At 37.3% G+C, this 19,352-nt stretch overlaps 1 protein-coding gene and 1 pseudogene across 2 annotated transcripts in view; both read right to left on the reverse strand.

Moving 5' to 3' along the window:
- Window positions 1-19,352, reverse strand: part of TTC3 (tetratricopeptide repeat domain 3) — a 124,625-nt gene that overhangs the window by 57,263 nt on the left and 48,010 nt on the right. For both annotated transcript variants that reach the window (XM_047720000.1, XM_047720001.1), the window contains exons 15-21: window positions 18,208-18,271; window positions 15,361-15,421; window positions 12,630-12,714; window positions 7,898-8,032; window positions 7,160-7,240; window positions 4,878-4,990; window positions 1,986-2,106 (exon numbers count right to left, since the gene is read on the reverse strand). In XM_047720000.1, the coding sequence (XP_047575956.1) occupies window positions 1,986-2,106; window positions 4,878-4,990; window positions 7,160-7,240; window positions 7,898-8,032; window positions 12,630-12,714; window positions 15,361-15,421; window positions 18,208-18,271 (660 nt within the window). The remainder of the gene's footprint in view (window positions 1-1,985; window positions 2,107-4,877; window positions 4,991-7,159; window positions 7,241-7,897; window positions 8,033-12,629; window positions 12,715-15,360; window positions 15,422-18,207; window positions 18,272-19,352) is intronic.
- LOC125089738 (uncharacterized) lies at window positions 4,177-4,277 on the reverse strand (annotated as a pseudogene).

A 19,352-nucleotide genomic window follows, 5' to 3' on the forward strand; every position in this document is an offset into this window, starting at 1 on the left:
AAGTTTTTCTTTTTGAAGATTTTATTTATTTGAGAGAGCGACAGAGATAGTGAGAGAGCAATGCCAGAAGGAGAGGGAGAAGCAGACTCCCCGCTGAGCAGGAAACCTGATGCAGGGCTCTATCCCAGGACCCTGGGATCTGGACCTGAGCCAAAGGCAGTTGCTCAACTGACTGAGCCACCCAGGCGCCCCTTAGTTTTTCTTTTTAAAAGGAGGTTGATACATGGGGCACCTGAGTGGTTCAGCTGGTTAAGTGCCTGACTTGATTTTGGCTCAGATCATGGTCTCAGGAAAGTGAGATCAAGCCCTGCATCAGGCTCAGTGCTGTCTCTCCAGTGCTGGCTTTTTGTTCTCAAGAGTTCCTCTGTCTCCACCCCAATCTACTGTAAAGAGAACATCCAGTGATTTTTTTAACAGTTTTGTTGAAATATAATTCACATATCACACAATCTACACATTTAAAATGTATATAGTTCAGTGGTTTTCAGTATATCCACAGAGTTGTTCAACCACGGCCTCAGTCTAAATTTAAATGGTTTTATCACCCAGCAAAAAATTCCATCTCCATTAGCAGTCCCTTCTCATTTCCCCCCAACCCCCAAACCCCTGACAACCATGAATCTACTTTGTCTCTAAATACAGATCTGCCTGTTCTGGAAATTTCAGGTAAATACAATCCTACAACACGTGCCCTTTTGTCTGGCTCCTTTTACTTAGCAGGTTTTCAAGGTGCATCCATGCTGCAGTACTTTACTTTTTACGGGCGAATAATATTCAGTTGTACGGATAGGCCACTGTGTGGTTTTATGAATGGCTTATGAATGGTTTTATTTAACTACTCATCGGTTGACAGACACGTGAGCTGTTCCCACCTTTTAACAGTGTTTTAATTTTGAAGTGTTGCTATAAACATTCATGGACACATTTTTGTGAGAACATATATCTTCCTTTCTCTGTATCAATTCTAGGAATGAACTGCTGGGTCATGTGGTAACTCTGTCTTTACTCTACTGAGGAGCTGCCAGACCGTTTTACACGTCCACCAGCAATATATGGGGGTTCTGATATAGAGACATATCCAGAGATATGTATCAACACTTCTGACTGCCTTCTGGATTAGCCATCCCAGTATGTGAAGATGTATCTCATTAAAGTTTTAATTTGCATTTCTCTGATAGCTAATGTTGCTCAACATCTTTCACAGGTTTACTGGCTACTTGCAGAAATTCTTGACAGATATAGGTCTATTCAGATCCTTTGGCTACTTTTTCATGTATTTTTTTATTTTTTTAATTCCAATATAATGGCTGCTTTTAATTCAATTGTCTAAAACTATCGAGTTTTAAGAGTTGACTCCTGTGGTTATTTTAAAAAGCTTTTGCCAAAAGCAATTTCTGTATACATGCCAGTGTTTCCCACAAGTAAAGGCCTACTCTAGTCAATCCACACACAATTTAGTCTTTCCAGAACTAGCAAAGCATCCTAGGTCTCTGGATATGAGAACAAATTTATATTTTCCAAGTCCTCAAGTGCAATCTTAATAATTATCATCGCTATGATGAAACAACAATGCTATACCTTTAAGTGTAAGCAGGAAGTCACGCTACTTAATAATGAATGCCCTAATTCAGAATGCCGAGATTCAAGTCCCACCTCCACTACTTCCTAACTGTTTAACCTGGAGCTCATCACTTAACATCCCTAACATCCTTAATATTCCTCTTCAGTAAAATGAGAATAATCATAGTACTCACCTTGTAGGATTGCTATAAAGACTTACAGGTATGATGAATGGAAGCTGTGTGACTGGCACACAGGAAATATTTAACAAATGTCAGTGATTCTCAATAGTCTTTAAAGGGGAAACACATGTGGGGATGCTGAGGCCAGAGAGGCCCTACCTCTTTGTCTTCTGATACCTGAGTCAATCAATGCAGATGGGCTTTTTAATTAGTAAGAAGATCTCTGAATAAATAAATCGTTACCTTTATTTTCCCTGGCTGAGTCTCTTCAATAATCACATTACTTGTGGGCCAAGTTAACACTCCAGGAAGACGACAAATCAAGGTTCTTGCTTTCTCAAAATGATTGAGAGCTTCTAGATATCTAAAGTCATAATTATGAAGAAAGAAGGTATTAAACCTGTGACAAGAATTTTCATTCCCCACAATAAAAGTTACAGAATTTCAAGTCTACTAATAAGAATACATTTGATAAATCACTGTTCAGAAATATTCAATGGAACCTTATTTTCTTTAAAAAAACAAAGGCATGTTGACTCACTATACTGTACACCTGAATATAACATTATATATTAACTAACTAGAATTAAAATAAACACTAAAAAAAAAAGGCATTTATTCACTGTTTGCTATATAAGTAACATAAATTAAACAACAAATCTGCCTGGACACTGACATTATTATGGTAGGTGCATACTAGTCCTTTTAAGTTTGAAATTTATTGGGAAACCTGGGTGGCTCAGTTGGTTAAGCATCTGCTTTCAACTCAGGTCATGATCCTAGGGTCCTGGGATTGAGCCCCACATTGAGTTCCTAGCTCAGTGGGGAGCCTGCTTTTTCCTCTCCCTCTGCAGCTTCCCCTTGCTTGTGCTTGCACTCTCTCTCTGTCAAATAAATAAAATCTTAAAAAAAAAAAAAGTTTACAACAACTAAAACAGAAAATTGAGTGATTTGGTGTTCGATTTTTATTTGTTTCATTTACTAAGCTAATTAGATTCCTATAGAGAAATGACAACCCTTCACATCGACTAATTAATCATAAATAAATTCTTTTTTTTTAACTCAACTCTATTAGGTTATCTATTTAGTAAAAACCACTCTTCTGAAAAAAAATCTAAAGAGATTGTATATGCTGGACATATTTCTTCAACCATAAAGAATAAAGTATTTTTTTTTTTAGATTTTTTATTTATTTATTTGACAGAGAGAGATCACAAGTAGACAGAGAGGCAGGCAGAGAGAGAGAGAGAGAGAGAGGGAAGCAGGCTCCCTGCCGAGCAGAGAGCCCGATGCGGGACTCGATCCCAGGACCCTGAGATCATGACCTGAGCCGAAGGCAGCGGCTTAACCCACTGAGCCACCCAGGAGCCCCAAGAATAAAGTATTTTAATAAAACAAATGTGTATGCAAATTGTTTTAACTACATGAAATGTTTTAGTTCTGATTCATGTTTTTAAAAAATGTCAATAGATTCCCATAGTCCATTCAACAAAAGAACATTAACACATTAGATTATAAAGTTAACCAAGTCCTTATTATTCTCTCAGACTAGAGAAGAAAGAGAAGAAAGGTTTCCTGCTTTCTTCAATCTTGAAATGACTTTCCAATTTAAGAACTTTTTTTGCCTATGGGTAAGAAAAATTCACCTGCAGAAAAGCTAGACCGTCAATCATAAGACAGATAACAGCAGGACTTTACCAGAAACTGCACATTACAACAGCAAAAACCAACGTATTAGACACTGAACCCCAATCTTATTTCGAAATTAAAATGTAAATGCTTTTCAAAATGGCAAAGACTTCCTCATAATTCCCATGATGTTACACACTTATGATATATTCCTAGATCTTAGGAATAATTGCATGTGACTACTGCATTAAAACCATGTATCTTAAATAAGTTATGCCAAACTTTGAAATTAATTTCATTTGCTGTTACTATACAGATGATTGCAAATCCTCACTACCTCTCCCTCTGCCTGATTCATGTATAATTCAGTCTGGTCACACAGCAACTTCGGGAAGTAAAAGAACTTTCTTTAATCTCTAAAAAAAAAATCTATAAAGGAAGTTCTAGGCACATTCTAAGACTGGGTTCCCAAGAGTCCCAGGGGTCTGATAAAATTTCCTTTAGGAGCACCTGGCTGATTCAGTCAGAAAAGCATGTAACTCTTGATCTCAGGGTTGTGAGTTTGAGCCCCAGGTTGGGTGTAGAGATTATTTAAAAACAAAAATCTTTTTAAAAATTTCCCTAAAAGGACAGATGAAAATTCAAGATTAAAAGCTATGAATGATATTCAATCAGTCAACAATTACTTCTGTATAAAGTAATCTAACACACCTACCAGGACACTGGGTGTTAAGTGCCGAAACAGGGAGATTCTTGGTTTTCTTCTTGTTATTGTTGATACAGTTAATGATAGTTTCATTGTGCCAAAAATACTGAATGCTTCACAAATCTGTGTGTCATCCTTGCACAGGGGCCATGCTAATCTCTGTTATTATTCCAATTTTAGTCTATGTGCTGCCCAAGCAAGCAGTGAACAGGGGAGTTTTTTTTTAAAGCTCAATGCATAATCGTATCCCCAAAGGGTCATATAGCAATTTGGGAAGATAAGACATGAAACATTTGCAGAACAACTACATACTAAATTTTGAGTAGGGATTCCAACTATAGAAGAATTTCTGAGAAGAGATTTTTATTTCTAACTCATTATGTCTTTGAACAGGTATCTATCTGTTCAAAGACACCATCTTCATACAGGTTTTTGGGAGAAAGAGGTATTTTGGTAACCAAAAAATTATACAATCAGACTTGTAAAGCATTAGTTTATATCAATTCAGTCACTATTTATAAATGACATATACTAACAGAAAAAATACAAAATCCTTTGTGTCAAACCGTCTTGTTCCTGACTTTCTTACAAGATTCAAAATACGGAAGCACTAGGAGCTGAACTGATTGGCCATACTTCAATAATTAGTATTGATGTAGAAATGCTGGTCCTCCAAGCAAACATGATGATAAAAGTTTGCCACAGAGAAGATAACAATATAATTCCAGAAAAGGGACCTCCACATTAGACTTCAACTGAGTTATCCACCCTGAGTGTAAAAGAGCATAGTTTCTACTAACCTGTTCTTTTTCAAATATACTTTTCCAATTCCACAGTAGGCCAAGCAATCAAGTCCCTCATTGGGATAATGTTCAATCATCCTCTTAAACTGGTTTTCAGCTTCAGATAATTCCTTCAGTAGCAATAAAAATAACGATCACTTAAACTACAAAAGAGACACTGGAACAGATTTTATCTAAAGGTTGATTCTTTTCGTGTAATATTACAGATAACTATGTATTCAAAAATTTCTATGGCAAAATTAAACCTTCTGCATTTTATTTTCTTAGCAAATATACAAATTTTGACCACAGGATATACAGAGACACAACCAGAGTGATCTGGCTTAAGAATCAAAAATTGGTGTGGAACACACCAGACAACAAGCCAAATGAACATTTACTAATACACAGAAAGGGCCTGGTATATGCTGGCTAACACTAAAAAGTGTGAATTCATAGTAAAAAGACTGACTAGATGCAAACACACCATGACATATATCCTCGCAAGTGCTGCTCCCCTGGGATATAGGCACTCCAATAATGCTACCCACAATGTTTTGTGGCATAAGAAAGATAAATGACCTATTTTAAAAAAAAGTGCTTTAGCAAAAACTTTACAAAACTTAGAGTACATTCTTCTGAATATTGTCAATAGTAGAAACTTCATTCTATTGCTTTGAATGAATTCTGTTTTGGAAAAGTCCAGAAGAAATATCTCAAGGCAGTCCTGGTAACCCCATGTGGGTGAAAAAGGAAGTGTCACTACAAAATGAGAGTTTATAAGAATTGTTAAGGTCAGTTCCAAAGGAGGCATTCCAAAAATGTTTTAAGTAACAGCTGTGCTGGAGCAAATACATTGCTTACTTTGGGGACATTCTTTTAAATGTCCAAGTTCTATCATACCTGTTCTGTTGTTTTAATCAGTCTCACTATTTCAAAGTAAATCACAAATGTAGTGAACTACTTCTTCAATTTTGATATTATTAACATTATTAAGATATTTATTATCACACTGCCACAATAGAAGAATAGAAGAATTGGAGATCATGAAGTCCTGTCTCCAACAATCTATTAGAAAGAATCTATGAGAAAACAGAATTAGGCCTTAATGGAAGACATTCAACTACCACATCAAGAACAAGGAAAGAAGCATGTAAGAAGGAGAATAAACCTTAGACACTGTAAACCACTTTCAGAATGGAACCTAAAAGATGGCTTCATTCTTATTAGGTAGCAGTTAGGGTTAAGCCTTCATTTAGCCAAGGAAGCTTGGAGGCCAAGTTCGCAGAAAGGATGTATTATACCTAAGGTAATTCTAGAGCAGTTTTAACTTTTACTGAAAACTAAAAACCACAGAAAGCAAGTTATAGCTGACAGTGGAACGATGCAGGGGGTAGGGGTGCCTCATGCAATGGAAAATACAGGTATAACTTTTGATTCCCCCCAAATTTTACTACTAATAGCCTACTCGACTAGAAGCCTTATTAATAATATAAAGATTAACACAATTTATATGCATATTATATACTGTAACCTTTTAATAAAGGAAGAGAAAAGGAAATCATAAGAAAGAGCAAATACATTCATGGTACTCTACTATGTTATTTTTTTTTAAATCCATCTGTAAGTGAACCCATGCAGTTCAAACCAGTGTTGTTCCAAGGGTCAGCTGTATAATGCTGTGCAGTGCAGATAAGCACACTGTCCAGGAGAGCACTGAAGGACCATGAGTGTGCTCACACCTATTCACTGATTGTACATGGTTCTGGGAAGGCTGCACTCCAGAAGATAAAATACGCAAATACTACCACCCAGAACTAAGAGATCTTCACACAAAGTTGAACACTCCTTACTTAATTTCCCCAAGCTCATTCCTTCCTTCCATCACTAAATGTAACCACTATCTTAAACTAGGCTAGCCTGTGTTTTTTTTCACCTTTACAAGAGGCAGAGATAGTTATAAACAATATATGCTTTTTTTCCATATGTTTTCCAAATTGTACGTTAAGTGGTTATCACGATGTTATGTTCTCCAACTTGTCTCTCACTCAGTGTGTTCTCTTAAATCTGTGATGATACAGATTTACTTTTTATAAAAGTAAAAAAACTCCTACTGGTTGTCTGGTATAGCTTTTTTCTAATTGGATCATATTTTTTCTTCAATAAAAACAACACAAATTAAACAGGTATTTCAGAAGAAATTATCAGAAAAAAATAAGCCAAAGAGGCAAAACTATTTTTTACATTATCTTCTAAAATTAATGGCATATTTTTACTATTATCTCTGTTATAAATCTTACCTCAGGCTGTCCTATTCCAAGGAGAGAAACAGCAAGTCCGTAGACTACTAAGACATAGTTAATCATGGCCAGGTTCAACTGCTGTCAATAAAAACGCTCCAGTTAAAAATCTGAACATAATTTTGCCCAACCTGCATCAAACCAACCTGTTAGCCACAACAGAGAAACAAAAAGTGGTATGAAATCTCTCTAATCACTATAACCAGGACAAAGGCCAAACAAAATTAGAAAATATATTTTATAAAGATATGCAGTTATACTAAAATCAAGTATTTAAAACACAGAACCACTGTCTCAGAGTTCCTTGAAGGGGTAGTTCAGAGCAAACTAGAATAACTGAGTCGCCATATTCTTTTGCACATGAGTGGGTACTATGACAGATTAAGACATTTGCTTACAATCCTGCATGAATTATTTACCTAGCTAATTCTTTCTAAATGAAAAGATGTGATTAAAGCAAGTCTGAAACCTTGATCCAGTACTTCTATAGAAGCTGTCAAACATTCTAATGAACACCAAGTAGAGAGCAAGGAGAGAGTCTAACCCTGGTCGTATATTGAGTGCAACCACAAAGACTGAATCACAGCGTTAGCTGCTTCTCATCACCCGGAGCAGATTCCGCTAATCTCAGGTAGGTCTAAGGTACGTTAACATAATGAAGTTAAAGCCGTGGTTCTCTTCTGCATTCACCTGAAATGCACCTGCACTGAGATACAAAGTGAAAGACTACAATTTTACCTTTATTTTTTGAGGATCTAAACCGTTGAGCAACTCCGTGAAGGCCTGTGCAGCACTGCGGCAACGCTGCTCCAACAAAGCCGTGTAACCATCCTGGATTAAGCTTCTCAGCATTTTCATTATATTAGCAAAATCCTGCAAAAAAAAAAAAAAAATTCTATTAGGTAATCCAGAGCTAACTATGTGTGTTTAGCCAAAAACTCAAGATGCAAAGTTCATCACAGGGCGGTTACATTTTATAACTGATTGTAAAATATGTAAGTAAAAATATATAAGTAAGTAAAATAATATAAGCAAGTAAGCTGCCCTTCATGTGTTATACTCCCCTCTCTACATGGCACTTTTCCAGCGAAAACTGTAAGGTCCTGCTTCACCATTTTATTTCCAACATTCCTACTGCTGCTACTCATGACAAGAAAGGGTAGTTCATTCTACCTACGTGGTTCTATGACTTGCTCACTTTTCCAGATGGAAAAGACAGCATTCAGAAGTTCTAATAGCACAAACAGCACAGAGAATACCAGCCACCATTTAAGTAACTGTTTGGCTGATGAGAATTAGATAAATAAGAACAAGCAATTTACTGTTCACAATCAGATTTTAACACCTACCCTCGTGCTCTGGAATAAACCTTAATTCTCAGCAAGAAAGGACATTTCAATCCTTGGTTCTACTTCTGCCCAACATGTACTTGAATAGAACTCAATAAAAAAAATTATCAGGAAAGATAAGTTAAATGTAAAGAGAAGAGCATAAGAAATAAAAAACAAAAACGAAAGTGCTAAGTGAGAAAAAAACTTTATCTCTGGGTATACATGTGACATGCATTACAATCTGAAGTCAAGTTTTAGTCACATGGCAACAGCTATCAGTCGCAAAATTCCATAAAAACTAGACAGACTACACATTAAGCCTAGATTTCCTAACTCCTTGACTTACATGGGTACACCATTCAGGAAAGCAGAAAAAGCAAATATGCATGTGATATTCCTCACTGTTCCTAACAGTAAAGATCCAAAAGGAAGCACCGTTGTACAAAGCACAAATGGAAGAGCAGTTTGGTCACAATTAACAAAAGCTGTCTACTAGTTTTCATCCAGTGACTCAAAGTTTAGGAGACCTTTCCCCCAGAATACACACAGAAAAGAGCAGCTCTCACATAAACTTGGAATTTCTTAGAATATTTAAAAAGCTCAAGAATACCCGTATTTATGTTAAGACACGAATTTTGAAAGTTATAGATGACAATGTGCTATCCTTAAATGAACTGATTCCATTTTAATCTTTCACATTTTGGAAAAGAGAGACCTATAACCTCCTATTTTCATCAAAAATTATTTCTCTCGGGACGCCTGGGTGGCTCAGTTGGTTAAGCGGCTGCCTTTGGCTCAGGTCGTGATCCCAGTGTCCTGGGATCGAGTCCCACATCGGGCTCCTTGTTCAGTGGGGAGCCTGCTTCTCTCTCTGCCTCTGCCTGCCATTCTGTCTGTCTGTGCTTGCTCTCTCTCCCTCTCTCTCTGACAAATAAATAAAATCTTAAAAAAAAAAAATTTTTTTTTAAATATTTCTCTCAAATTTAAAAAAAAAATTATTTCTCTCTGCAACATGGGGGGTTAAGGGGGTAGGAGAAGAATAAATGAAACAAGATGGGATTGGGAGGGAGACAAACCATAAGTGACTCTTAATCTCACAAAACAAACTGAGGTTTGCTGGGGGGAGGGGGGTTGGGAGAGGGGGATAGGGTTATGGACATTGGGGAGGGTATGTGCTATGGTGAGTGCTGTGAAGTGTGTAAACCTGGCACTTCACAGACCTGCACCCCTGGGGATAAAAATACATTATATGTTTGTAAAAAAATAAAAAATAAAAATTAAAAAAAAAATTATTTCTCTCAGGGACGCCTGGGTGGCTCAGTCAGCTGGGCATCCAACTCTTGGCTTCCGCTCAGGTTGTGATCTCATGGGTCATGAGATTGAGCCCCATGTCGAGCCCTGTGCTCAGCATGGAGTCTCTTTGGAACCCTCTCTCCCTCTTCCTCTGTCCCTCCCCCCACTCGAAGGCACAGGTGTGCTCTCTAAAATAAACAAAAATAAATCTTAAAAAAAATTATTTTTCTGAGTATAATACAGAAAACTATCATGGAGTACTAAAAGCTCCATCAGAGTAGGCTGGGTCGCAGTGCCTAACCAAAAGTGTGTTAAATGAACAAGGGAAGGCTCAAAAATGACTACCATACTTACTAAATCACCTCTGATCTTCCCAGGTTGTCTTTTCTATTTAAGTCCTTCACAGTTTTGAGAGTCCATAAAACCAATGTAAAAAGGCATAATTTTTAAATCCGCAAATGTCAGAAATTCTAAAGATGCTTTTATGCAACTGATTAGAAATCTGTTTTCATAAACTGCTTGAAACATGCTTCATTCCTACAGTCCTCTGTAAGATAATTGTCATATATACCTAAAATAGTTAACTGAATTTTAAAAATGACCCCCATATTAAAACAAGTACTGCATTCCATATTCTAACAGAAATTTTTTGGAGTGAAATTTAAATCCAACATTCTATTTTAGAAGGAATAGAACTGTTTACATAAAGGATTAATTGTCCAAGCAGACTCCTATGAATCATGTTCACCCACAAAAGACAACCTTCCACTTACTACTACATGGTCTACAAGTGTTCAATGACTAGAATAGTGACCAGCCACGGTTCTGTAAATTCTGGATTTCATCAAGGTTTCGAGGGCTTCTTGAATCAGTTTTTATAAGTTGGATTTTTCTAGGTATTTGTCCATTTCATCCATATTTTTTTTCAAATTTCTTGGTATGATATTGTTCATAATAGTATTTTGATGTATTTGTAATACTCAAGAATCTATAGTAATGCACCCTTCCTTGTTCATTCTTCAAATTGTTTCATGATGTTTCCTTTCTTTCTTAATCAGTTGCCACACCAGTGTGTAAATTTTATTAATACTGGCAAAGAATCAACTATTAGCTCTGTGGATTCTTCCTTATACATTTGTTTCCAGTTCATTATTTCCTACTTTGATCTTTATTATTTCCTTCCTTCTACTTTCTTTAGGTTTATTTCCTGTTTTTCTTTTTTTCTAGCTCCTGAGATAAACATTTCATTAATTTAAAAGTTTTTGTTCTTTTAATACATACATTTAGCTTGATCAATTTCCTTCAAAGTAATCCTTTAGCTGTATCCCTTGCATTTTTCTCTTAGTTTTAGGTTTACAACAAAATTGAGAAGGAGGTACAGAAATTTCCATATACCCTTTGCCTCCTCCCATGTATACTCCACTATTGATGTCACTCATCAGAATGGTATATTCTACATATCTACATTTTTTATTGAGGTATAGCTAACATACAATGTTACACTAATTTCAGGTATACAATATAGTGATTCAACAATGCTAAACATTATGCTGTGTCTACCACAGTAAGCACAGTTACCATCTGTCATCAGCCAGAGTTAATACAATATTATTGACTATGTTCTCTATGCTGCACTTTTCACCCCGTGGTTATTTATTTCATAACTGGAAGTTTGAACTTCTCCATCCCCTTCATGTATTTCACCCATTCCCCTTTCATTCTCTCCCTCTCCCTCCACACTGGCAACCACCAGTGTGTTCTCTGTATTTATAAGACTAGCTGTTTTTGTGTTTGTTCATTTGCTTTGTTTTTCAGAGTCCACATATAAGTGAAATCTCATGGTATTTGTCTTTCTCTAACTTATTTCACTTAGCAAAATACTCCCTAGGTCCATCCATGTTGTTAAGAATGGCAACAGCTTATTCTTTTTTATGGCTGAGTAATACTCCACTGTGTGTGCATGTGTGCACGCGTGTGCGTGTGTGTGTATACACGTTTACATCTTCTTTAACCCAGAACAGTATATTTCTTACCAAAGATGAACTACATGGATACACCCTAATCACTCAAAGTCTATAGTTTAATATCAGATATACTCTTGGTGCCATACATTCTACTGGTTTAGATAAATGTATAAGGACATCTATCTACCATTATAAAATTATACAGAGAATTTTCACTGTCCTAAAAGTCCTCTGTGCTCTGCCCATTCATCTTTTCCCCCTTAATGTATACTTTTTAATTACTTCCTAAATACCACAGAAAGAATTTTATACACAAAGTTATCTAATTACTGTTAAATCATTCAAAGAACAAAAAGTTTGCTCTTTAACAGCTTTAAGGTAGGTGTAATAAAACTGCAAGTCCTTGGACCTTTTAAAATAATTTAAATCTTCTTAAAGTACTTATCTATTTTTTAAGTTTTTATTTTAAGTAAGCTATACACACAGCATGAGTCTTGAACTCATAACTCAGAGATCAACAGTCACATGCTCTACCAAGTGAGCCAGCCAGGTGCCCCTTAAAGTATTGATCCTAAAAGTTAAAACTGGAAAGCAAAGAATTCCTTCATCTTTGAATCCCTGGGAAGCAAACAATTCTGCAGCATCAAGCATTAGTTAAATTTCTGGTTAAAGTGATTATCAAGTTAAAAAAAAGGGATTATCAAGTTAATATCTAAATTAGTGATAGTTTGGTTTATTAGCAGTTATATATAAAATCATATGTCCATAACTTAAACTATAAAAAATAAATCTTAGAGATGTACATGGTAAGACTTAATTTATAAGAAAAATGTTTTATTCAAAGACTTTGCTTTTTCATTAGAAATAGGCCTTTTCCTTTACCTGGTGCGCAGCTCTGGAAGATTTAGAAAACTGTTTTTCCAAGATGTTCTTCAAATCTACTGGTAAACTACCCTGTGAGCTAGAACTAATAGAGAAAAGTGTTGAGTTATTTTAAAATAAAACAGTCTTGCTTATATAAAGAATATATTTACTGAAGGCCATTTTTTAAAAACTGTAGTATAGTTGACATAAAATGTTACATTAGTTTTAGGCACACAACACAGTGACTAAACAATGCTATACATCACACAAAGCTCACCACAGGAAGTGCCGTCGCCACCTGTCACCACACAACATTATTACAATATTGTTGACTATATTCCCTATGCTGCACTTTTAATCTCCATGTGAAGGTCATTTTAAACACTGAATAAATGGAGAGTCACTAGTGCCTACACTGAAATATTACCAAGAAGCTGATTCTCCCCCAAACCACTCTCTAAATACAATGAAATCTCAATAAAAATCCCTATAAAATTAGAGATGAGGGGGGCCAAATGAATTTATTATAAAGATGGTATAGACGAACTTAAAAAAAAAAAAGAAATTGGGGGGATTTATGCTGATCATCAGAAGTTATTATAAATGTAGTCATAACATAGCCTTGAAACAAGAAATGTGCCCAGTAAACATTGCAAAGATGCACCACCTCATATGAAAATCTAGTAAGATACAACTGTTTCAGAAAGTCTGACTTCCAATGCTGGTGAGGGTAAGGAAGGTTCAGGTACGCTAGGTGGTGTTTTCTGACATCAAATAGTTGCTATTCTCCACATCAATTCTCCAATACCCAGTGTCCAACAACTCAATTCCATTTTGACACCAACTCTGGAACTAACATAGGCCCTACAGGTTAAAGCCCCAGTCCCACCAGGCTGACCCCACTTCAGGCATTATGCCCTTACCCCTACTGTCGGCCACAATGAGGTGCTCAGGCTACCCACACTACTGCCTGGTGGACGACAAACTCAGAGGTTCCTGTGACCCTCCCTCAGGTTCAACAACTTCTTAGAATGACTCACCGAACTCAGGAAAGTGCTCTACTTATTATTACTGGCTTATTATAAAAGATATAATTCACAGCAGCCCAATGGAAGAGAAGCACAGGAAGGCATGAAGGAGGGGAATGCTGCAAAGCTTTCATGCTGCCCCTGAGTGCCCCACCTTCCCAGCATCTCCATGTACTCAGCAACCAAGAAGCTCCCCTGACCCCACAGTTTGGAGGTTTCTTCTATCAAGGTTTCATCACATAAGCATGAATAATCATTACTAGTCATTGGTGACCAAACTCAACTTCCAGGCTCCTTCCCCTTCTTGGAGATCAGGGGGCGGGGCTGAGAGTTCCAACCCTCCAATCACACATTTTAGTCTTTCTGGTGACCAACCACGCCAATCCTGAAGGTAGGGGACCAGCCTTGAGTCACCTCATTAGTATAAGTAAAGTAGAAAGAACCTCATTATGAAGAACAAACGATATTCTTTCCACTCTGAAGTTCCAAGGGTTTAAGTCTCTGTGACAAGAACTAAGGACAGGGACCAAATACATACACACATTTTTTAGTACAACACACTCCCCCACAGCTCAGTAAGAGTGTGAAATGTGCTCACTTTCTGGGAGGACAATGTGACAGTATCTAGCAAGGTGAAAACCACACATCCTCTTTGACAGAGCAATTCCACTCTAGAAATTTCTTCTTCAAATATACACCTATACTATGAATTATCCTGTAGCCATGAAAATTAAGGATGTTGATCTCTATGAAGTAGACATAATCAAATAAGAAGACCTCAATTTGAAAACAAAAACAAAACATTGGAAAATAAATTTTTCTTTAGCAGAACAGTTTAAAACTATAACTATGCATTCAAAGAGTAGCACTGTATGTTTTTGGTTTATTTTGAGGTTTAACAAGGGAAGGGAAGACTAGGGATTTTTCTACAGAATAAAGGAACATAGTATCTAAGCCCTTGCTTTAAATTTAAACTTTTGTAGCAACATCAAAAACCAGTCATTTTCTGAAGATGGAGTTTTACTAGTTTCTCTTAATGCTTTGATATTAAAATCCTTCTCCCTGAAGCACCTAATCAGGAGAAAGAAAAGAAAGCTGACAGCTGGTCTAACTGTGGCAGAAATGGTTTTGCAGGGTCTCCAGCATCACTTTCCTTGACCTCATGAACTTCTATATTCACTGTAAGATTTACAGTTTCACTTTGCAATCAATATATAGCTGGTAGGCAACAGAGGGGTTTATTATAAAGATGGGTGGCAAGAGGTCCGTCCTACTGTTAATTTTGGTGGTCGGGGGTGTTTGTTAGAACTAACTTTCTAAGTTGTTGCTTCATTAGTGAGCATGTTCCTTTAATGAAAACTACCCAGAAGGGCCCCTAAATATACACATACCCATGCCTGCTTCCCTGTGGCCACGAACTCATTAACACAGAATCCCTAAAGGAAGCCACCAGAGAAGCAATTGTGGGAAAGGTGAAATTTTAAGGTGAGCAAGGAGAAGATGTGACTCTCACTTTATACTTTTCTGAATATTTTTTCTTTGTATGAGAATATATATTGGGATTTTTAAGAATTAACACTGCTATATCTCATATTCCATGCTTTCGAGACATTTACTAACACCTAGGATTAATAATCCTTTAGCCAAAAACAACACTCTCCTAAAGATATGCCTTTGATATTTGAAAGGGGGGAAAAAAACCACACAGATAAAAAACATACCTGAACTTCTCCAATTCATTGTTTCGAGATTTTTGTTTTCCTTTATATTTTGGAGGCTGACCTGTGAATACAAAGTATTTGTTCCTGAAATCTGTTCATAAAAATCAACAAGCCTGAAAGTAAATTAATTAAAAATATGTACATTGGAATAAGCAGCAAAGGAAGCAATATTCTATGTGAGTGTAATTAGTACAAACAGGTGAAAAACCAGACACAATGATGTTTGTCTATGTATGCTATGAAAGTATTGTGAACATTAATCACATGATATTACTTAGGCCTAAAGTAGATATAGAAAGATACAGGCCACAGTTCCCGTCCTCAGGTTTTTATAATCAGATGGGAAGAAAAGGCAGTCACCAGGAATTACGCAACAATCACCTTTAGGAAGACGAGAAGACAACACGTTGTTACTGACATATGAATTCCATATTAACTGCTCTTACAACTCACAGAGGTGGACATCACTTAAGGTCCAGTGGCCAGGAAAAACCTTAGTGGGGATACAGCATTTGTATTTAGCTTTAAGGAACAAGTAGGATTTGGGGCACCTGCGTGGCTCAGTCAGTTAAGCATCTGATTTTTGGCTCAGGTCATAATTCTGGGGTTCTGGGATGGAGCCCCACAGTGGGCTCTGTGCTCAGTGAGGGGTTTGCTTGTCCCTTTCCCTCTCCCCCTTCTTCCACTCATACTTGCTCTCTCTCAAATAAATAAAAGTTTGAGAGAGAAAGAGAGAGAAACAAACAAGTAGGATTTAGATGGGATGGGCCAAACCCAAGAATGACATTCACTTTAAGAAACATTAAGTACTAAGCCTGTGTGATCTGGTGAGCTGGGTAAGAAAAGAAAGTTAGAAAGGGGCAGTGAAGGCCAGCTGGAGCGAGTGCTCATGGGTCCTTTGCTTCTGATACTCCAGCTCTGTGAGCCCAGCCTTTGTCCCAGTGGCAAGAGCAAGGACCACTGCATACTTTGGAGTGGGGAGGGCCATGCACAAAAGTATATAGAAGAAAGCACAGCAATAGGGACAGGGTTTTTTTGATGGAAGCTTTGGGAAGAGATAGCAGAGGCAAGTCAGAACCTATGTATTAAGAAGGGGATCAGAGCCAAGCGGGTTTGGATGGCCTCAGAACACAAAAGAGGCTTCCAGAAAGGCAGGAGAGTTCTAATTTGATTCCTTCTGATTTCAGGCAAAACTACACAGCCCTAACCCTGGGACCTCAATTGCTTTGACTAAATCCAGATGCTGAAGTGTAGGTGGTATTTAAAACATTAAATTAAATGTGCTGATAATAACCGCCCAAGAAATATCAATAAATTAAAAAGATTTTTCCAAAGGAAAAGTTTTATCCTCAAGGATTTTTCATGTGCTATTAGGCTTACATCAGATAAGACAATCACCTGAGTCTCCCTCTTTGTAATTTTCTAATGTGCTAACCAAACGGGAAGGGCCAGTGGTAAACAGCTGGGTATGTGGCACTGAAGCCTGAGAAGAGACAGAACTGCGGGAAGGAAAAGACAGAAATGGCTGCCAGAAGCAGAAACACTCAGAACAAACCAGCCAGCAAGAAAAAGGAAAAGAGAGCACCAACAAGATCACTATCAGGTCAGCAATCTCATCCCCATAACCTCTGAAAGCTTCAGACAAAAAATTTGCATCTAGGGGCACCTGGGTGGCTCAGTGGGTTAAAGCCTCTGCCTTCAGCTCAGGTCATGATCCCAGGGTCCTGAGATCAAGCCCCACATCGGGCTCTCCGCTCAGCGGGAAGCCTGCTTCCCTTCCTCTCTCTCTCTCTCTGCCTGCCTCTCTGCCTACTTGTGATCTCTGTCTGTCAAATAAATAAATAAAATCTTAAAAAAAAAAATTTGCATCTAACAGCAACGTTAAGTCAACAAGAAAATCTGTATTTTTCTTAAACTCTGTTATAAAAGGCAGGGAAGCATATAATCTGCTTTAGAATGATTTACAACAAAATCTGGTCATATAAAGGGAGACTGAGAGGTGTGCCTGGGTGGCTCAGTGGGTTAAGCCTCTGCCTTCGGCTCAGGTCATGATCGGGGTTGTGGGATCCAGCCCCGCATTGGGCTCTCTGCTCAGCGGGGAGCCTGTTTCCCCCTCTCTCTGCCTGCCTCTCCACCTACTTGTGATCTCTCTCCTCCTAACAAATAAATAAATAAAATCTTAAAAAAAAAAAAAAAAAGGGAGACTGAGAAATAAATGGAAGATGAAGGTTCACTTCGCTGGACCCTTTATTTCCCAATGATGCCAAGTAAAAGAAGTCCTGCTGTGTGTGTCTACGTATTTATTAGATGCAGAAATAAACATACACACTGAGCATGTACCAGTTAAACTAGTATTGGCCTAAAGCATCCATTCTGAAAACCACCCTGAAAAGGGTGAAAGTTAGTTTAAGGGGATGAAAAAATAATCTGAATTTTTAATATATAAAACAGAGATGTACATACAGGACATACATGAACAGTACCTGTAGGAGGAGGAGGCAAACCGGGAAAAACTCTGTCTCAATAGCCTCCTGAGTCAGGGGCTTTAATGAAACTGAAGGTGAAAAACACTGGCCTCATGGAAATTAGGTAGCAGACAAAGAGTTTTTGTCCTTCCTTTCTATTCCATTTACTTGAATTTCTAAAATTAAATTTATTAAACAATATGAAAAGACTAAGTGTTGATTTCAAATAAGTATTCAGTGTTTTCTTAACACAGAAGCATTATGAAGTAAAAGGAAAGTAACAGCAAATGTATGCAAGACTCATGCAAATGCTGGGGCTGCAATTTTAGGAATGCTGTATTAATTCAGCAAACAATCTTACCTGATGGTGGCAGAATCTTACCTGATGGTGGTAGAAATTCAGGATGACAGTCACAATCATCTACCTTCAAAGCTTCATCTACCACCTACCCATGAAAACAAAATTTGTGAGATTTTCAAAAAAATAAAGCCATAAAGAATTCAATAACTAAATAATAAAAAAGAATAGAACAGAATTTACCCAAGAGCCTAAAATAACCAGCTGGTAATTAGGCCTAAATGAATAAACAAACAAAATGATAACTAATGATAAGAGATTCTAATATGACAAATTCTCTAATGATAATTCGACTTCCAACACTTGGCATGATGCCTGACAGGTCTATTGTTCAATAAGTATACTGAATAAATATTATCGCATCTTTCCTTATGCTCCTCTAACTGAATACAGCCTCTCAGATTTTTATTAACAATAAAAGGACTACACAGTGAGCTCGAAAAGTTCCCTTAATGCCTACTAGCCACATACTCCAAAACACCACTTCCTTTTTCCCTCGCAAATCCTAGAAAGAAGTATTAACGTAGACTTGGTGATAATGCCAAGTTTTTAGCACACTGCTGTTCAGAGGAAAACTCAGATTCAGGTCATTTGGGATACCAATCACAGAGCCAGGCTAAAAGGCTTAGAGGCACCCTCAGAAACCATGAGGCCTGGGTGCTGGTAAGCTCAGCAGGGAGTCAAGGCTGGGGACCACTGCTGGGAAAAGCAACAAAGGCTGCAGAAATGCCTTGGGCAGAGATGGGAAGGGTGTGCCTCCCAGGCCCAACATAACACAAGTCGGATGGGCAAGTGTGGTGCCAGGTAGCTAAGAGACTGCAAAAGGGGAAAGGGAGAAGAAAAATTGAAAGCACTATAAGGAATGGGATGACAAGGCCACTAGACCCCACTGTCACTCATTCCCAAGTGGCTGTTTGACTGAGAGACATGTAAAGCAGGAAAAGCATACTAAGAGAACTATCCAAATAGTAAAATAAAATTTAGAAAAAAAATATTTTGAAAACACACAAATGTGATCTCAAAAGAAACTGTCATACTGAAATATTCATAGTTGAAGGAGATAGTTAGAATATTAAAAAGAAAAGACTCACTCTCTTCATATTAGAGACAAAAAGGAATTCATACCATCAAAATACTTAATTTCCGTTCCCACCAGACTACTACTGTGA

Source organism: Lutra lutra, chromosome 1, assembly GCF_902655055.1.
Source record: "Lutra lutra chromosome 1, mLutLut1.2, whole genome shotgun sequence".
In the NCBI taxonomy this organism is placed as follows: Eukaryota; Metazoa; Chordata; class Mammalia; order Carnivora; family Mustelidae; genus Lutra; species Lutra lutra.